Source organism: Xenopus tropicalis, chromosome 8, assembly GCF_000004195.4.
Source record: "Xenopus tropicalis strain Nigerian chromosome 8, UCB_Xtro_10.0, whole genome shotgun sequence".
Classification (NCBI taxonomy): Eukaryota; Metazoa; Chordata; class Amphibia; order Anura; family Pipidae; genus Xenopus; species Xenopus tropicalis.
In genome coordinates, this window is record NC_030684.2 from 115,164,151 (window position 1) to 115,185,108 (window position 20,958).

Consider the following 20,958-nt stretch of genomic DNA (forward strand, 5'->3'; position numbering starts at 1 on the left):
ATCACCGCCGCTGCGCGTTGCATTAAGGGAAATGTAGTGTACAATTTAACGCCAGGCGTGTTAAGTTGAAGTATGTGAACTACGATTCCCAGGGTGCTATTATTCAAAAAATACTTCCTGAACCATGGGGTAGAAGGATCATACAGTGTCAAAATAAAAGAATAAAATATATCGCTGCTGCATTCAGTTGTAATCAAGCCCGATTGAGAGGGGACTTTGCTGTTGTGGGTATATATTCATTAGTAAAGTATGTATTGCATATAGTAATAAAAATGTATATATCATACACTTTTTCTATGAAAGCTCCTTTGTGTTATAGTATTATTGTATCCTACCTTTGCCTCCTTTAGACTGTTAAGATCATCAGGACTCACTGTATTCATTTTAATTCATAATTATATATTGCCATTGACAGCCTCCTGAAAAGTAGATAGAAATGTGTTTTTTAGTTTCTCATATCAGTTTTTTTTATATTTATTTCAACAGATAAGCAACATGGATAGAAGGTGTTTTGGCTGTGCTTCCAAGTTCTCCATCTTCAAGAAAGAGGTGCCTTTTAGATTATTATTATTATTATTTATATAACGCCATCAATTTATGCAGCGCTTTACAGAATACACATTAATTAGGAATAGTATGATAAATGTATGTTTGGATATCCAACCCATCTTTATATAGAATGGGTCCTAGTGTTGTAGGGGACTGTAGTCCTAAAAACAGTGTAAGGGCTCTGGCACACGGGGAGATTAGTTGCCCGCGACAAATCTCCCTTGTCACGGGCGACTAATCTCCCCGATCTCCCCGAACTTCGTCCGCAACGAATCACCCTGTTCGCGGGCGACTAATCTCCCAGAACTACCATCCCACCGGCAAAAAAGTAAGTCGCCGGTGGGATGGCACACGCTGCGCAGGCGATTTCGGCAAATCACCGAAGTTGCCTCGCGAGGCATTTTTGGCGATTTGCCGAAATCACCTGCGCAGCGTGTGCCATCCCACCGGCGACTTACTTTTTTGCCGTTGGGATGGTAGTTCGGGGAGATTAGTCGCCCGCGAACAGGGTGATTCGTCGCGGACGACTAATCTCCCCGTGTACCAGAGCCCTAAATAGGGGAAATAAAGTCATCAATGTGTCTGAATCCCTTTAAGATCTTTAAGTAAATTATGTAAATTGTAATCTAATTTTGATTTGTTTCTTGTTTTAGTGTGGTTGCAAGTCCTGTGGGCATTCATTCTGTGGCAGTTGCTTGGGTTTTAGTGCAGTACTCCCCCAGTATGGGAACACCAAACAGAAAGTCTGCAGGCGTTGCCATGAAACAATCAGCAGGTGAGCTGTACTCTCTGTCAGTAGTCAGATATCCTTACTCCTATATAACACTACACATTTTACACAATACCTTAAGCTTGCTTTTATGTGGGCCTTGTTGGTGTTCTATGTGTGGAAGACATTCCAATATGTGAGAAAAGTATGGAGCCACTTCTCATGGTGATGGGTTTACAGCACCTAATCATTGTTCAGGACAGGGACCAACTTTATTTTTAACAGTTTTTTTATTTTTGGCTTTGGACATAAAGGGGAGGGGTGGATACATCAGACCTAAAAGCAATGCCATGCGATTTATATACCAGTATAGAGTAACTATCTGTTAACCAGTAAATAGATAAGGACCTATTGCCCGAGGGAACAATAACCAAATCCTCACGTTTTGCCCAGTCAGCTTTCTGCTGACAGTGCTACCAATGTGAAATACCCAAACTTGTCCAAAATAAATGTGTGCGTTTTAATAAAATACCACTCCCACATGCACAGAAAATACTAAAACGGAAACTCTCTCGATATAAGTCACAGGAATAGCAATGTTTGTAGGTCAATATCATTGCCTTAATTATGTTTTGTGGCTTCTAGATTAAATGAATTGGCTGTACCTACCTAAGTGTATGAGCTAAATGTAGACTTCCCTTAAAGCACTAAGAGACCACATTTCCATAATATGTAATGGATCAGATAGTACCAGATCTGGACTGGAATTCAAAATAGGCCCTGGCATTTCCAGGACACAGGGGCCCCACCAGCCCAATAAATAGTGACTGCCTATGGCATCTTACAGCAGCCCCTCTGGCTTTTGCCAGAATCCACTGATTGCCAGTCCAGGCCTCATTATTGCTATGTCTATGTAAACTGGAATTATAAATGTAATAGCTGATCCCCTGAAGAATACAAAGATAGCTTCTTTTGCCAGAAATTATTTTTGTAGTAGACTCAAATAATACAGTGATCATGGCAGAAAAACTATTTTGATATGTTCTTGTCTTTAAAGTTAGTTGTGTTACAGGTATTATCATTGACTACTTATCTTGTAAGGAATCTTCTAAGGTTTTTATTTATCTTTTAGTGGAGGAAATAAAAAGAACGATCCTTCCAAATGGTCCCCTCCAGAAAATTACAAAAAGTAAGTTTTTGACAAGGTATAGCTTCACTCTAATAGTTTTTCTACAGTGAGGGTGCTGGGGCTCTGGAATTATTTCCCTGAAGTCAATTTACTCTGAGAGACAGTAGCTTGTCTCAAGAAAGGGGGTGATTTGTTTGGATCAAGGGGTTCATGGCCGAGTTTGATTCTGTTTGGGCACTATCTGAAAAGGATTCCTGACAAGAATTGACTGTGTGTGTGTGCATGTGATAAGGACCTGGACTTTAATTTGTAACTGATGTGAACAATGTTATCCTGTAAAGCACTCTTTGCCATGAACTTTAAATCTGGGCACACACGCGGCGATTTTCGATCTTTCATGCGACCATCAGTCGCAGGAAACAATAGGATTTCTACCTCCTTCTGTTGATTCAGCCCTGAAGGCAGATTTTGCTCAGTGGCGCCCGATCAAAATCTTTTAACCTGGCTGATCGGCGAGTTGTCCGATATCAGCAGCCTTCTGCGATATCGGTTGCCTTGCCGAGTGGCCAGCTTACGGGTTCAGAGAGTGCAAAAAAACCCTTACTATTTACCATGCTTTTTGTCCCACGTTGCAACGTTCTATGTCAGTATTACACTGTGATTACACCCACTTCTATGAGGAAACTGATTGCCCACCAAAATTATTGGATTGATCATTGCATATTTTTTATTAAAGGAATACTATCATGGGAAAAGATGTTTTTATTTAAAAAAAACAAAACATTACTGTAGTTAATAGAGCTTCTCAAGCATGAATTCTGCATTGAAATCTGTTTTTCAAAAGAGCAAACAGATTTTTTTATATTTAATCTTTTGTGCAACAGAATAGATTTTGCTGGGGCGCCTTCAATGGTGCCTAATCAAAACTTTTAACCTGCCTGATCGACGAGTCAACCAATATCCGCAGCCTTTCTCGATATCGGTTGCCTCGTTGAGTCGCCATACACGCACCGAATATCGTATGAAACGACATATATATATATATATATATCATCGGTGCGTGAATGGCCAGCTTAAGTGTGGGGACCTTCAGGAGCCCTCCTGTCAGGACAAAGATGTGCATGGGAACAAGAGGGACTCAAACACGGGGGCAGTTTAAACTTGTTGAATTTAATTTTGTGTGCACATAGCTTTTTTACCCTTTGTATACATGCAAAAGCAAAATGATACTTTTAAACAAAGACCATCTGTACATCAAGGCTGACAGTACAGGATGTATCAGCAAAAGGATAAGATACAAAATATGCAAGCTGTTTAAAAATCATTCTTGGGGAGAAACAACTATTATAGGGTGTCAAGCCTTGCAGACAGCAATTAAAAAATGGAGTTATATTTTATAATGGAGTATAAAAGGTTAAGCTTGAGGGTATAACAGGCCAAGCCTCACAGCTGCACTGCAAGTTGGAGTGATATCCCCCCCCTCCCTTCCCCCCGCAGCTGATCAGCAGAACAATGGAAAGGGAGCAAGATAACAGCTCCCAGTAGGTATCAGAATAGCACTCAATAGTAAGAAATCCAAGTCCGGCTTAGGACTGCTGCAGTTACATGGGAGTAGGAGAAACAATAGGTTACCTGAAAGCAGTTCTAATGTGTAGCACTGGCTCCTTCTGAAAGCTCAGACTCTGGCACAATAAACTGAGATGGCACCTACACACCAATATTACAGCTAAAAAATACATTTGTTGGTTCAGGAATATAATTATTTGATATGTAAACAGTATAATTTAGAAATAAAAAGAATACCATACAAATCATGACAGAATCCCTTTAAGAGCTAATTTTGTGGGTAGGAAGAAAGGCACTCCCACACCTTAATGGTGGTATTATGCTTTTAAAAATGAGTGTTTGTCTGTGAGATCTCTACCCTATAATAGTGACAGCTGGGGAAGCTTAGTGTGTAAGACAAAAGTTTTAGACAGGAGAAATTCAACCAAGCATGTCAATGCCAAAGATGACAAGAGGTAAATACAGTAGTTAGGGCCACAATATGAGGTTTACTTTGCGCTGGTTTCTTTGCTTGGCAATTTTATGATAATAACTTCGTAATTTAAAACTGCATGAAATTGTATGCAAATAAATTTTTAATAAACCAGGAGGCCATGGCATGTTCATTGATTAATCTCTTCTTTTCTGTATGTTCCTTTATCATAATAGGCACAGCACACTGGCACACAAAGTTAGTATGTATATAAACATAAGTGACTGCCAGTTGTAAGTGTTTAATAGGATTTTATCCAACTTCTTGTGTTCCAGGCGAGTAGCAGCCCTTGAAGCCAAGACAAATCAATCCAAGGGGGTGCAAAGAGCTCCAGGCGCATACAGTTCGATTACAGATTCTAGTTACCATGGATTGTCAGCTGAGGATAGAGCCATAGCTGAGCGTCTGGGAAGGCTTAGAGAAGAAACCAAGCCCAGTGAGTATAACCGCTTATTGTATAAGTATAGAGTTGCCTAGAGAACAGGGAAATAACATCACTATTTTTATCTTGCCTATTGCTTCACATTGGTGCATTGGGAGATGCATTAGGAACAGACAGTAGTAGTTGAGTATTTTTATAGATCAGTAGTTCATAGAGCATGTTTAGGCCACAATTTATAATGTGTGTCATATCAGATCATTGGTTGGCCCTGGCTTTAGTTTCAGCCAATCACCTTTTGTGTGATCATACTTACCTGTGCACATGAATATTCAATAGACCATACACTTGGATACTAATCACACGACTGCCAAGCTAAGCCTATAAGGTAGGCTATTCCTTTTGAGTAAAGCTGGCCATACACATAAGGTTTTTTCTTTTTTTAACGATAAATTTCAGTGCGATCCAACAAAACCAACAAATTATCGTAAGGTTAGTTTGCACCAAACAATTGTACATCTAGTGATCTTTTATCTGACATCAGAAAATTAATTGCGGGTCTGAAAATGTTTGTCATTAACAATGAAATTTGTTCATTGTCCAATTGCTTTGCAGGACCATGCAGGTAGCTACCCACAGTTTTTGATTGCTTCAACTAGACACTATTGCTTAAAATGGTCATTTTCTTTGATGGACAATTAATACTGTTAAACAGTCATTTCAAGATAAGTTTGGTTGTAGGACAACAAAAACATCTTTTAAAAATCTACATGTGTGTGGCCAGCTTAAGGCTTGGAATGCACAGGCAGATCTGGCTGCTGAGTCTGATGGCTGAACTGGCAGGTCGTTGGGCAGGTTTGCTACATGTGTGCTGAATGCTGATACAGGCCCAGATTCAATCTTTTTGGCAGTTACCTAATGACTAATGATAATGTGTGAAAAATGGATTTAATTTTATTTCTGACTATAAATTGAATTGAATTTCCAAGGAAATCTCTTTGATGTTCTGTTGTACAAAGACAGAGAACTTCTTGCTCACCAAGTCTACATGGAGTTATCGCTCTTGAAAGCATAGGCAGTCACATATTGGATACCCTAGTGTGTATATGTTTATACAGTAGCTGCTTTCTAGGCACGTAGTTTGCCTGTCTTTGTTCAGTTCTAATCATAGATTTATGTTTTTACAGAAGCCGTTCCTTCAACTGCGGAGATAGAATCCAGGTTAGAAGCCTTGAGGAAAGACCCAGATCGGCATGTCCCATCAGCAGAAGAGATGGAGGACCGCTTAGCTGTATTACAAGGTCGAACTCCTGTATCCAGAACTCAGAGACAGGTATGTGCTCCTACACTATCAGTTATGTTCTCTTTGGTAGAGTGCAGGACACAGTTGTCCATTATTCAAAGTTCCTTTTCTTTCAATATTTGATTACAGAGGCCTGCCTTTCAGTTCTGTGATTAAGTAGGGGTTCCTACAGTGGAGGCATTCAGCTAGGTGGATTAGAGAGAGGGTTACTATGTGAGGAGAGATGTAGAGATTTTCTGTGCCTGTGGCTTAGAAAGCACACAGCTCATCCTGTAGTTCTACCACACACCCCCCAGACTGCATCTGGTCCCCTCTAAAACCCATGCATGCATTATTTATTGGGGGCCAGGGATTCAGTGTTACACTCTTGAATACATATATGTTAAATAAGACAGGTATCAGGGGGTATAGGTGTAAAAAAACATATTCATTTGTTTATTCAAGTACATGTCTCTTTAAATAATTATACTTAGGGGCTGATTTACTAAGACACGATTTCGAATCCGAATTGGAAAAATTCCGATTGGAAACGAACATTTTGTGACTTTTTCGTATTTTTTGCGATTTTTTCGGCGTCTTTACGATTTTTGCGTAAAAACACGATTTTTTTGGCGTCTTTACGATTTTTGCGCAAGTTTTAACGCTACGAAAAAATCACGACTTTGCGCAACTTTCGTAATGGCTACGAAAAACACGCGTTTTTACGCAAAAAATCGTAAAGACGCCGAAAAACTCGCGTTTTTACGCAAAAATCGTAAAGACGCCGAAAAACTCGCGTTTTTACGCAAAAATCGTAAAGACGCCGAAAAAATCGCAAAATTACCGATCATTACGAAAAAAACGCAATCGGACGCATTCGGCCCGTTCGTGGGTTAGTAAGTGTGCCCCTTTGTGTCAATAAACCTTTATAAGAAAAAAACATTGAGACGACATTGTTGCATTGGTACTTGGGATTGATACATTTTAACTACCTGTTTTCTAGGTTCACCAGCCACCTGACACCAGAACACAGGGCCAAAGGGCTGAGGACTTGCTGACTCAGCTGAACGAAGAGGTGGCCATTGATCAAAACTGTGAGGAAGCTCCTCAGTCACAAGGTAACTGACACCTACATTGTAACACTAGCAGCACTCACAGAAGAGGCTAAAGCTGTAACAGGTGTTTTTTTCTGTTAATATATTCTTATTATTCTTCTGTGAGGGGCAATAAAATATGTTCAATCTTCTGTGGTAGTTAAGTCAGCAAAATATTGATCTACTTGTTGATTAACTGCAATACACATTCATTGGCTCATGTCACAATTATCAGTAGTTGCCACTTGTTACTGGTCAATTTTGTAGGTAGGAAAATAGGTTTCAATGTTTCTTGTGGGATCGTAGTAGTCTACTTAACCCATGGAATACAAAGAACCTTATTTCTTGTTAGCTTTAATTAGCAGTTTATTAACTCCTTGTGTGACATAAGCCATATGGCATGATGAAACATGCTATTCACTAAATAGGACATTTTATTGCATTTACTGTAAGTCAGGTATGGCTTTAACTCTCAAATGTGTATGACTTGATATATGCTTTTTCTGGTAAGTACTTCTTTTACTTACCCATTTAGTACTTCTTTTTATTTCCCATTTAACCCTTAGACTTTAGTGCTGCACCTAAGAATGACCTAAATAGAGTAGATGGGAAGGACAGCTGGGCAGAAATGGATCCTGCACAACTTGAGGAAGAGAAGAACAAAATCCTGTCACAAGCTGCAGCAGAGCTAAAAGATGAGAACACAAGGGCAGAAAAGTTCTTGGAGACAGCCAAACGGCTGGCTGTGCTACAAGGCAAAGACCCAGACAAAGGTATATATATACTAACTAGACCAACTGCTGTTTGACACAGAATTCCTTATTGGCCAGTACCCACATTATAAGGATTTATGACTCGCATGATCCTAAATAGAAATGTCAGGCCAAAAATTGAAAAGAGTAAAGGCCCCCATACACGGGCCGATAGAAGTTACCGATATCGGTCCATTGGACCGACTCGGCAGCTTATCGGCCCGTGTAGGGGCAGAAACGAGGGGCCTGGCCGACCGATATCTGGCCTGAAATTGGCCAGATATCGATCTGCCAGGTTAGAAAATCCAGTCGGATCGGGGACCGCGTCGGCTCGTTGATGCGGTCCCCGAACCGACTGCCCCATGGCTGCAAATGTAATCCGATCGTTTGGCCCCAGGGCCAAACAATCGGATTATTTTTTTTTAAAGCTACTTTCTACCCGATATCGCCCACCCGTAGGTGGGGATATCGGGTGAAGATCCGCTCGCTTGGCGACATCGCCAAGCGAGCGAATCTGCCCATGTATGGCCAGCTTTAAGCTTTGAAAGACAAATGTATGGGCAGCACCATGGCTGCTGATCTCATCTATATGCTGACAGCTGTTTAAAAGGAAACCATAGTGAGAATAAAAAAAGGTTGTAGTGTTCCTTATTTGTTTCTTTACGGTCCTGCAACTTGGATAATAGGAAGGCATAAAGATTTTCATTTCACCATATTTTATTATTCTGATTTGATATTGGATAGATTTTGAAGTACTGAAGAGTTTTAATTGTACCGTAAACATCTAGGGTTGACAAAGGAAATTATTTGTGCCCAGGTTTGTTCTTAGGTTTTAAAAGCAATATTTTTCCATGTAATGGGTTTAAATATATGAATGAAATATATCTAGTCCAATGAATCCTTTTTTTTTTTTTTTTTTTTGTTACTGGCTGTTATCCTGCCAACCACCCCACTGGTGCGTGTATTTCCCAGTTCTGCTTTTTGCATGGCAACCTTTTGTTTCAGAATTAGTGACCTTATTATTCTTTGGGAGACTGTATTCAATTATGCCCAATGCTTGATAATACTGTAAAGATGATTTAAGGAAGTGTTACGTGCTGGCAATGAAACCCACAGGAGTGTGGTAGCAGCTATTCATTTTTGCATTTATCAGCTTTAGCCAAATAGATCCATCTTTAATTTGTCTCAGAGGGCATAGCTTATTTGATTGGGGTTTGCACAGTCAAAACCAATCCCAGAGAGGACTGAAAAAAAAGCATAACTAGAAATTGTTGGGTTGGCACGGTCCAGCTTATTATCATTAAAACGAACTGAGGGACAATTCTGAGCGTTTTGCCGGCCTCCCACCGAGCTGAAATGTTATAGAGGCAGAAAAACACTAGGATTTGCCGAAGACTTAAATTACACTATATCTTGATATAGAGAATTTATATCTTTTCTCTTTTCATTAAAACTACAGATACCAGGGAATGCTGGAAGTTGTAGTTTTAACACAGCTGGATTGCAGATTATCAAACAGTGCTTTATATTGGAATATTCCTAACCCTAGAAGTACTGTAAAGAGGAAAAACCTTATAAGAGAAAAAGGTGATGATGGTGAGGGCATAACTATAATAAAGACCTGACCATGCTGTTTATTAGTTGGTTAGTATCAAGCCCCAAAGAAAGGAGTTATTCCTATTATGTCTTATTCTCTGTGTAAAATGAATGAAGATACCACTTTATGGACTACTAGTGTACAAATACAACAGATTTTTGTTCTTCTGTATGTTTATACTACAAACTATATTCTGTCACTGCTACAATATGCTTTGTTTGCAGTTACTATAGACAGCTATAAACTGCCTGACAGCGATGAGGAAACTGAGGAGGAAGCCATACAGAGAGTGCTCAAGCAGGTTGGCTATATTATATTCATTTAGTGTGAACTGAATGTTATTGTGGTGGGTATGAGAACATTTACTTTAAGGAATACTGTCATAGGAAAACATGTTTTTTTTCCAAAAAAATTTTTCCATTTAATTTTGAAATTTCACATGGGGCTAGCCATATTCATTTTCCAGGGTGCCACAAACATGTGACCTGTGCTCTGATAAACTTCAGTCACACTTTACTGCTGAGAACAATTGGAAGGGAGCAAGATAGCAGCTCCCAGTAGGTATCAGAATAGCACTCAATAGTAAGAAATCCAAGTCCAGCTTGGGACTCCTCCAGTTACATGGGAGTAGGAGAAACAATAGGTTACCTGAAAGCAGTTCTAATGTGTAGCGCTGGCTCCTTCTGAAAGCTCAGACTCAGGCACAATGCACTGAGATGGCGCCTACACACCAATATTACAGCTAAAAAATACATTTGCTGTTACAAGAATAAAATGTTAAATGGTAGAGTGAATTATTTGCTATGTAAACGGTGTAATTTAGAAATAAAAAGTATACTATAAAATTCATGACAGAATCCCATTAATGTAAACCTGTAAATAACAATTTGCCCTTGCAGAGAGACCGCTAAACAAGAAAGATCAGGGAATATTTCACTTGACATTTTTATTGGGCTAGAATCTTGACTGAACTGATTTTCTTTCTGACTGCATTGCTGCACAGTTCTGAACAGAAGGAATTTGGGTGTAACGTGGGGGCAGCCCCTATTAATAATTGTTCGTGTATATACAAACACAAGCAGACTGCTGTTTTTCTGATCTCTGTTGCAGCTCTCAGAGGAAGTTGTTCTAGATGAAGCCAGCGGCTTTAACATCCCCCCTGATCAAAACAGACCAGAAGCCAGCAGCTTAAACATGCCAGTGGGTAATAAACTTCATCTACAAGGAAAGGTATGTGATCAGTAGATATTGACCTAGTGTAAGTGGCATCTGCCATCTCCTTTACCTCTCTCTGTCAGGGTCCCACAAGGCTCTGTTCTAGACCCCTTGTTATTTCCTCTCTATACTTCTTTCCTTGGCAAATGAATAGATTCATATAGTTTCCAGAGCCACCACTATGCTACTCATATCTCTCATATACACTCATATCTCTCCTCTCCTGATCTTAAACCAGAGCTCTTAACTCTGGTCTCTTTCTGCCTGTCTGCTATCTCTACTTGGATTCCCCAAGGCTACCTTAAATTAAACATATCTAAGACAGAAATGGTTATCTTTCCCCAACCCAACACCCATAACATCCCACAAGTGGTTAATAACCCCATTATCCAGTCCATAATGAATACTTCTGCCAGGCTCATACACCTCAGCCAACTCTCCTCCTCTGCCAATCCCTGCACTGGCTTCCGCTGCCATTTAGAACAGTGCTGTCCAACTGGCGGCCCGCGGGCCCCCCACCTGTCTGGCTGCTTTGATGGCTTACTCTTGTGTAAGCTTTAAATGGTATCAGTACTGTGATTAACTGCCCCCCTGCATGGTTATCACCTCAGATTCAGGCTGCAATCAGGCTGTATTGTTTAAATATGTAATTCCCTGTGTTGTTCACACCTTTTAATCTCTGCATTGTTCCCCCCTGCAGTGTTCACACCTCAGGCTCAGGCTGTAATCACCCATATTGTTCCCCTGTTCACACCTCAGGAGCAGTAGAAACCCACAAATACACCCTGCACACTACAAAAAGGACATATACTGAGGTGGTACTGCAATTAAAAAGTTTTTAATATATAGTTATTGTGCAGACTGTAGGAGCAGTGCCAGCATTGTGCCATACACACAGGCATCATAGGGCAAGCAGAGTATTGCACACACAGACAGGGTAGGGAAGGCAGAGTATGGCACACACAGGCAGAGTATGGCACACACAGGCCAAGTATGGCACAAACCAGCCAAGAATGGCAAACACAGTGAAAGTATGGCACACACAGGCAGGGTAGGGAAGGCAGAGTATGGCACGCAGGCAGGGTAGGGAAGGCAGAGTATGGCACACACAGGCAGGGTAGGGAAGGCAGAGTATGGCACACACAGGCAGGGTAGGGAAGGCAGAGTATGGCACACACAGGCAGGGTAGGGAAGGCAGAGTATGGCACACACAGGCAGGGTAGGGAAGGCAGAGTATGGCATACACAGGCAGGGTAGGGAAGGCAGAGTATGGCACACACAGGCAGGGTAGGGAAGGCAGAGTATGGCATACACAGGCAGGGTAGGGAAGGCAGAGTATGGCACACACAGGCAGGGTAGGGAAGGCAGAGTATGGCACACACAGGCAGGGTAGGGCAGGCAGAGTATGGCAGGTTTTTGCTGTACTACAACCATTAATATGGGTATGGCCATGTGATAACATGGGTGTGGTTTCAAGTAGGTGCGGTTTCAAAAAGGGGAGTGGTCAAAACTGGCTTCCATTATCGGCCCTCCACCACGTAGGTCGGAAAAATTCCGGCCCTCGTTACAACAGAAGTTGGACAGCACTGATTTAGAATATCAAATGAACGATCCTCACATTCAGAGCAGTTTGTGTCTCACTATACATCTCTGAACTCTGATCCCCAGATACTCACCGATACTCGCTATGCACCTCTAATAACCTGCTCCTTAGTTCCTCTCTCATTCTACACATATAGCTAAACTAGCAGCTCCCACCATCCTCAGCTTCCAAAGTTCAGCAGTGAAACTGTATAGTTAAATCTAAAAGCTGGTGCCAAGTGTTTCATTTGCCCTTTTCAAGGTCACCACAAAAAGCCAACCTCCAGCTGCAAGAACAACTCCCAGAGAGGCTGACAGTGATGAAGAGGAGCTGCCATGGTGTTGCATTTGTAATGAGGATGCTATTTTGAGGTGTCATGACTGTGATGATGATCTGTACTGCAAGAGATGCTTTAGGTAAGCCTGTTATCCTGATTCATCATGGTATGGTATACTTTCATGCTGTAGTTTTGATTTCCCGTTTATATGTAGCAAAAGGAAATATTTTTAAGTAATATTTTATGTAATTATGGTCATTTTGCTTTGTTGTGTCCTAGCTTCTGTGACGTTGGAGCCCAGCTTGCCACTTGCCACCAGACTTGCATAAACCATTCTTGTTCTTTTCTGGTTGCAGTTTTCCTTCTCATTTCTAGTCCTTCAGAAGTATCATTATTCCTTCATAAGATGCCAATAGGAGGCGTGGGCTAATCATGGGACAGACATCCCATAACTGGGGTCTGTGACCAGCTTAACATGACCAATAGTGAGATTAGTGACAAATAACTGTATCAGGAGTGTCAGCCTAGTTTGTTTACATGCTTTGATTGGAGATACCGTAAAAATAAAATGGTGCTAGCATAGATATTAGCCCATAATAAGCATGTTCAGAGTATACTGTCTTCCTCTAGGCACCTAGTAATGGACTAACATAACAGATTTCCCTGACTTAAGGTGGCCAGAGAGATATCAGTTCTGACCTTTAGGCCCTAGACATGGATACAGGCCGTCTGGTGAGGACCACATTAAAAAGCCGATGTGGTCCTTGATCTGATGGGAAAATTAACATCTAGCCAATTTTCGTAGGCCCTTCAGATGACCCCTTACATGGGCAGATAAACTGCTGAGTTGGCAGCTGAAATCTGCCATGTATGGCCACCTTTAGATCTCTACTGAACTTAAGGTGGCCATCCATGGCCTGGTATCACCCACCTTAGCTGGTTATATTGGGAGAAGAAGAACAATCGGTTGTTATCGTGTATGGCCACCTTAAGAGCTTTGTGTGCCAAAAGCAGAACTGTTATCAGAACTGACGTCTGATAGAACATAATAGTTTTATTGCACTTAAGTATAGATTTCCATTGACTGAGTAAAGCTGTTCTAGCCACCCACACATTTGGCTGTCCATAGGTAGGAGGATGAACAGTTCCAATCCCTGTGGATTTCAATAATCTTGCACACTCCCAACCTATTAACCTTTGTAACACCAGCAAAAGATTGTGCCAGGGCTGGTGTAAGAGTACTGGGGCCACAGGTCAATGTAGATAATTTAGGCACACGCTACTAATATAAATAATAAACATGTTATTACTGCAGTGTAGAACTCTTTTGTACTGTTGTGCTGAATGAAAAAAACCCTGTACTGCTGATCTGTCGCTGCAGTTCACATTCATCTAATATAATGTATGTGTTTCAGGGAAGGGCACGATGAGTTTGACCGGAAGGAACACAGAACATCTAGTTACAAGCCACCAAAGAAAAAGAGGGGAAGATAAAAAATAAATACAGAGCAAGAGTATTTGAATTCAGCAAGGCCACCTTGATATGACCTGTGAACGGAATATAATAATTCAGCCATGACTGCTGACCAATATGGCTGGGATGTGGTTAATATATGACTGACTAATGGTTTTTCTTTAATTTGTTATCGGCACCAGCCTTACCTACTGGAATAATGCGCCTCTCTGTATTTTGGAATAGGGGGAAATTTAATTTGCACTAAATGCTGCTGTTTTGTAGTAGAGGCTCCCTTGTCCTATGGGGTGCCCAGTTGTGCCTGTTCCACCTGATATTTAGGTTAATGGAATTTGCCTTTGAGTGTATTAAAGCCAGAGAATACATGTTTCTGTGCCCATGGGCCATAGGTCTAAATTTTTAAAATGGCTGTGGGGATGTTTGCTTTGTCTTGCTAGGTTTTTTATATCTTGATGACTCTGCTAATTAATCTTGTTAAGGCACTTATGGGCAAACTCTTGTTTGTTAAATTACAAATCCCAGACCCTTTGGCTGGATATTGAACTACAGCTATATATGGAGGGCTGTAGATTAAGCTTTCATTGATGTAAACGGTGCTCTTCCTCAGTGCCAGATGAGGCATTGTGTAATATCGGGGTCACACTTGCTCCCACTGTGTGCTCCCAACTCAAGTGCATGGATGGGGACAAACAGAACACTAAAAATTTGCTGTTATTTGCTGTTATATTGGGTCTGTGATGTGGTTGCTGAGAAACCTATAAAACAAGTCAAACAGTAAGGAACATTCCAGGCTCAAGCTGCACTATACTGGTGTATATACTGAATCTGGTCAACATGAACCACTATCAGGGCAGGTTTAATGCATATTCCTTGATTGGCTGACAAGCTAAGAAATACACTTGTGCCCAGTTAGCGAGGTATCCTGAAACCCTGACTGCCAAGTGCTATAGATTCTATGTGTCTGGGTTCTTGGTACATCTGTGTAACATATGTGTTGATAATGCAAGTTCACTAGACCAGAGGATGGCATGTCTGTTACCATAAATGTCAAACTACCTTCCGAAGAAGTCATAAGAAAAGCTGGTACTAATTTCCTAACAGAAGTGCTAAACTGCTCCAGTGCAGTTTTCAGCAGCAATCAATCAGCAAATAGGAAAAGATCGTATTGGTTGCTGTGGGCAGTTACACCTGCGGTGCTAAATCAACCTTGCTTTAATGAAAAAATATAGCCATGGATTTTTATCTGGTGTCCTTTAGATAAAATTTAATTTAATTAATCACCTATTATTAAATATAGAAGGTTAGAATTTTGCTATCATTTATTTTACTAAGGTTGACCAATCAGACCAAAATGCTGACTTCAACCTTTGTGTGTTCCAGTTATGCTAATAAATTTTTGTGTAAGTGCTGCCTTTTTTCCATGACTTTTCATTTTCCCAGCTTTGCTTTGAATGTAAGAAGACCTAGCAGTTTGTTTTTTAAGGTTTTGCCTTTGGGTTTATTGATCTGTTGTGGTCACACAGGCTGCCTAAAGGTGGCCATAAACAGTAAGATTTGCTGGTTTTGAGCAGGGAGAGTATGGCACACACAGGAAGTACTCTGCATGCCCTATGCTGCCTGTGTGTGCCATACTTTGCCTGCCCTATGCTGCCCTTGTTTGCCATACTCTGCCTGCCCCATGCTGCCTGTTTGTGCCATACTTTGCCTGCCCTACACTGCCAGTGTGTGCCATACTCTTCCTGCCCTATGCTGCCTGTGTGTGCCATACTCTGCCTGCCCTATACTGCCTGTGTGTGCCATACTTTGCCTGCCCTATGCTGCCTGTGTGTGCCATACTCTGCCTGCCCTATGCTGCCTGTGTGTGCCAAACTCTGCCTGCCCTATGCTACCTGTGTGTGCCATACTCTGCCGGCCCTATGCTGCCTGTGTGTGCCATACTCTGCCTGCCCTATGCTGCCTGTGTGTGCCATACCCTGCCTGCCCTATGCTGCCTGTGTGCCCCATACCCTGCCTGCCCTATGCTGCCTGTGTGCCCCATACCCTGCCTGCCCTATGCTGCCTGTGTGCCCCAAACCCTGCCTGCCCTATGCTGCCTGTGTGCCCCAAACATTAGAATACATTAATACAAATGGGGTTATTATGATAATAGATAAATACAAAGTATAACAATAAATACAAATAAATACAAGATACAGCTGCAGTAAGTTTAGAGTCAAAGACACAAGAGGATGGAGGTCCCTGCCCCGTAGAGCTTACAATATCTCAGGCTATTTCTGGGGAAGCACTCATTCTTCTGTTCTTGTGCCTGTAGAATCACCTGAGATTAGGTGCATGTATTTGTGTGTTTGTCATTTCTGCTGGTTTGGACATGTTTGTCACTTCATGAAATGTGATCAAAACCGGTTTGACAGCCTTTTCCTAATCACCAGGCGCAGGGCTTCCTTTCCTCATAAGTATTGACGAAAACATCTGTTATACAGTACGGGCTGCCGTAAACACAGGCAGATGGCAACACTTCCTCTATGCAGAGTAATTAGACTGCCCATCTCAGTGCATAGGTGCTTTATCTGATGGGAACACTGTCCTACTGTTGCTTGCTGGTATAAGATTAGTGGTTGTGTGAGTGTAGAAATACATCATGTGTCCCCAAACTTCAGTCCATGATCTTTCATTATCCTACACCAGGGTAGCTGCATAAACAAGAGCAGGGGTATAACTATGGATCCCAAGACCCCTGCCACCAATGCCCACAAGCCCCTAAATAGATCCCCAGTTGCCAACACCCCAACTACTGGCTCAGCAGGTAGATACTTTGATGGGGGTCAGGATTGTGGCATCTCAGAATGTGGGCATTTAAGATTCTTAACAGGCCCCCTTACTCCAGGGGACCCCCCAGCCTTTCCCAAGTGACACACAGCAGTTCTGTAGTTTTATGATCAGACAGTAAAGCCAGAAGCTAATAAATGCTTTAGAGAAAGTACCAAATGGAAGGTTATATAGGCTACACGGTGGCTCAGTGGTTAGCACTGAGGTCCTAAATTTGATTCTGACCCTGCACTACCTGGAAGTATTTTGCGCATTCTCCCCATGTCTGCATGGGTTTGCAAAAGTATTACAGTTTTCTCTCACATCCAAAAACACAGGCAGGTTAATTGGCTCCTAATAAACAAGTGTTGAAGCACTGTGGGACACATAACTGTAGTCATTTGGGCCTACCGTATATACTTGAGTATAAGCCGAGTTTTCAGCACCCAAAATATGCTTATGCCTCGGCTTATACTCGAGTCAGGTGCCATGGGTCAGTCAGTCTCCTCTTCCGTCTAAGCTAGGGCTCAGCTAGTACCTGTGTCGGCATTCTGCTCTGGCACAGCGCATCGCCACATAACGCGGTGACATCACCGCTTTACTCTCCATTTCATTCCGATGAGCTGGGGCAGAGCAGAACGCCGGCATTCACTGAATCCCGCATCCCTACAGGAAGGTGAAGTGCTACCTACCGGTAATTTGCTCTAGATCACCCAAGTCTCATTACTCATGGATTGCAATAGTTTAGTGCACTTTTTGCACCTATGGTAGAAAATAATTCCCACCAGGTTTTCCCTAAGCCCTATGGAAGGACAGAGGTACCATTATCACTACACCATGGCGGTTTGCTTTAATGTTGCAGCTTCCTAAATTGTTAATACATAAATGTTCTGGAATTATATTACTTTACTATAATACATATTATTGTTCTTAATCTGCAGCTGCCAAATTATATATTTATGTAGAATTCACAGGGAGTCCTTTTATTAATTATTTGATTATTGAAACTTATTAGTAGCTGTTGCATATCCCTCCTCCCTAAGCTTATACTCGAGTCAATAAGTTTTTCCAGTTTTCTTAGGTAAAATTAGGTACCTCGGCTTATACTCAAGTATATATGGTATTTAGGGAGCACTTGGGCCTGTGCTATTAGCAGGTGCATCTACCATTACTTGGAAATCTTTTAGGCCCAGGAGAGGTAAGTAGACAGCTTATGTGGAACAGAGCCACGGTGTAACACCAATGATTAAGCAACATGCTTTAGGCCATGAGCTTCTCTGCATGCCATGGTTTTAACATGTTTAATATGATGAAATAAATGGCTGTTCTCCTCGAGCTTCAGAGACACCCCTGTAGCAAGCACCCATATTTCTGCAGTCTGCTGACATCATTGATACATTCTTTTTTAATATGTAATTGCTATAGGAAATCACCCATTTGTTTTTGAATTTCCTCCAGATTAGCAATGACAGCAGTGATGTTCCACCTGACTGACTAGTGCTTATTATTAGCCTCCCTAATTATGGAGTACAAGGCGTGATGTGTTTTTTTTCAGTGGTGTCAGCATACTGCAGAAAGAATGTCCCTGAAGTGCTGCTACTCAAGGAGAACTGCCATTTCTTTCAACATATTAATCCTCTCAGAACGATGCTATGCAGCGGGTCATATGTGGACATTGCTTAAAGTATTGTAGCTTTTCTTTGTTATTAAAATCTCTGAAAAACATTTAAAAAAATATTCTGTGATCTCAGAGTACTGATTACTGTCCCTACCGTCTGCCATAGGGTAGGCATTAAGAATAGAGCACACTGGGCCACCAGTGCCTCTGTTTGCCCATCTATATTATGAGAAAGTTAGTTGAAGGGAAGCCTATATGCTTCCTTTATCCCTACTCTCAGGAATACAGCAGTGCTGGACACTGACAGTGCAGTATCCATGGGAGGAAGTACAGGTCTTTGAGTGCAAAGACCTACAGTATGGTGCAAAGTACTGGGAAGGGTACAACATACAAAAAACATGGAAGACATTAGTTGGGATATTGTGCTAAAAACACATGCAAAGCTTTGCAGGATACAGCAAGCCCAGACTGGCAATCTGTGGGATCTGGCAAATGCCAGGGGGGCTGCTGTAAGGTGCCATAGGCACTCACTATTTAGTGGGATAATGGGGGGCTGTTTGGGCCTCTGTGTCCTAGAAATGCCAGGGACTACATTCAGATGAATTTAAACCAGCTAAAGATGTCTTGCTACACCAAACTACAAAGCCTTCCTAAACTTAGCAGGTTTTATGACTTTGCTGAAAAATGCATAAAAATGTTGCTGTTTGTCGAGTTTATCTCACACATGATTACATTTAGCAGACTATTTAAGATGCCAAATATGAATGAATATGCAATATCCTAACTTTACGCCTGAATGTCAGATGATTTTATCTCTTAATTCATAATAGAAATTATTATTGTATAGAAGTATTATTATAGTTGTGTTTTTCTAATGCTGTTTATAATCACATCGCTTTAGATAAAAAAAATCATAAACTGTATTCCCTGCCCTATTTATTTTGAATTGTAATGATGTATAACTCTGGTTTATATAAAATATTATGCTTTATTAGAAACATAAGAGAAGCGATAAAACAACTAATAATACATCAATTTTCTTTTACAGATATTCATAGAAAAATGTCAGTGAATGAAACACTAAACAATAAAGCACTTTAACCCTTTAAGTGCCAGCCGAATTCGTCATTTCAGTTCCCCCCAGTGCCAGACGTTTTGTGAACATTCTGTGCTCTCTCAATGTAGGGGCTTTTACTGGGGGCAGGGTTAAGTTTAGGTAGGCAAACTATATATTGTTTTTTTCAGGAGAACCTGAGCTTTCCAAATCTACCTGAGTTTTTGTGTATTTCCACTTCTGGAACAAGATTTAGAGCTTGAAATACAAAAAAAAAAAGAAAAAATGCTATTTTTCATGATATAAGGATTTCTACCAGAAACACATTTTATTTTATGGACAAAAATTCAACTGATTTGGAAAGCCTCATGTCTCCCGAACGTGCCAATACCTGATATGTATAGTTTTATTGAGATTTCTGACTTCTATAGATCAAAAACTCCCAGCAGTAAATTACTAAATTTTCAAAGCATTACAGCAGAATACGGCACACTTTACATTCCAAAGCCAAAAATCCTGGAACATTAGGTTTACCCCAGGAAACCATACATTTTTGAAAACTACACATTCTGACGAATCCGAAATGGGTAACTATGTCTTCCAACTCCTAAGTACCAAACGGCAATGCTTTACTGAATTTAGCATTTTCTATAAAAAAATTATGAAAATTCTAAAAAATCACCTCAAATCTTCCATTTTCAAGCACCTTATCTCCCACATAACATTAGGTACGAAGAAAACACACCCTAAATATGAAAGCCAGGGGTCCACTGAACAGTTTGATGCCCATTGTGCATAGGATCACCAATGTATCTGGAATTTAGAGACCCCAAAAGGAAGTTAGTACATACAAATTGCCCAGGAGATCTCTTTAGCTACTGAAAATTCAACACATTTACTGCATTTTCTGTGGGGTAAAAACACAAAAAAATACATTGACCCCCCAAAATCATATATTTTTGGAAAGTACACATTCGGACGAATTCAAAATTGGTACCCATGTCTTTCTACTCCAAACAACTGAGTCGCAATTCTTTCCCAAAATTGCCAGTTTTGATGAAATACCTAAAAATCACATCAAATCTTCCACTTTCAAGCACCTTATCTCCCACATAACATTAGGTACCAAAAGAACACACCCTAAATATGAAAGCCAAGGGTCCGCTGAACAGTTTGATGCCCATTGTGCATAGGAACACCAATGTATCTGGCATTTAGAGACCCCATAAGGAAGGTAGTGCATACAAATTGCCCAGGAGATCTCTTTAGCTACTGAAAATTCAACACGTTTACTACATTTTCTGTGGGGTAAAAACACAAAAAAAATACATTGACCCCCCAAAACCATATATTTTTGGAAAGTACACATTCGGGCGAATTCAAAATTGGTACCCATGTCTTTCT

General features: G+C 40.9%; 1 protein-coding gene across 3 annotated transcripts; it reads left to right on the forward strand.

Annotated features, from left to right (window-relative positions):
* The first annotated feature begins 105 nt into the window (after window positions 1-105).
* Window positions 106-15,487, forward strand: zfyve19 (zinc finger FYVE domain containing 19). 3 transcript variants are annotated; one of them, XM_031890197.1, is made up of 12 exons: window positions 106-247; window positions 487-549; window positions 1,203-1,324; window positions 2,391-2,447; window positions 4,701-4,861; window positions 5,992-6,137; window positions 7,090-7,204; window positions 7,747-7,953; window positions 9,754-9,830; window positions 10,640-10,759; window positions 12,588-12,742; window positions 14,019-15,487. In XM_031890197.1, exons 2-12 carry the CDS (start codon window positions 496-498, stop codon window positions 14,095-14,097), a joined length of 1,293 nt encoding a protein of 430 aa, XP_031746057.1. In that variant the 5' UTR covers window positions 106-247; window positions 487-495; the 3' UTR covers window positions 14,098-15,487.
* Window positions 15,488-20,958: the final 5,471 nt, after the last annotated feature.

What these genes read in the sequence shown, in the direction of transcription:
- zfyve19 (XM_031890197.1), top strand. Translation starts at nt 496, where the DNA reads ATGGATAGAAGGTGTTTTGGCTGTGCTTCCAAGTTCTCCATCTTCAAG. An exon ending in CCTCCAGAAAATTACAAAAA is followed by an intron (nt 2,448 to 4,700) that starts GTAAGTTTTTGA and finishes CTTGTGTTCCAG; the next exon opens with GCGAGTAGCAGCCCTTGAAG. An exon ending in AGGCAAAGACCCAGACAAAG is followed by an intron (nt 7,954 to 9,753) that starts GTATATATATAC and finishes CTTTGTTTGCAG; the next exon opens with TTACTATAGACAGCTATAAA.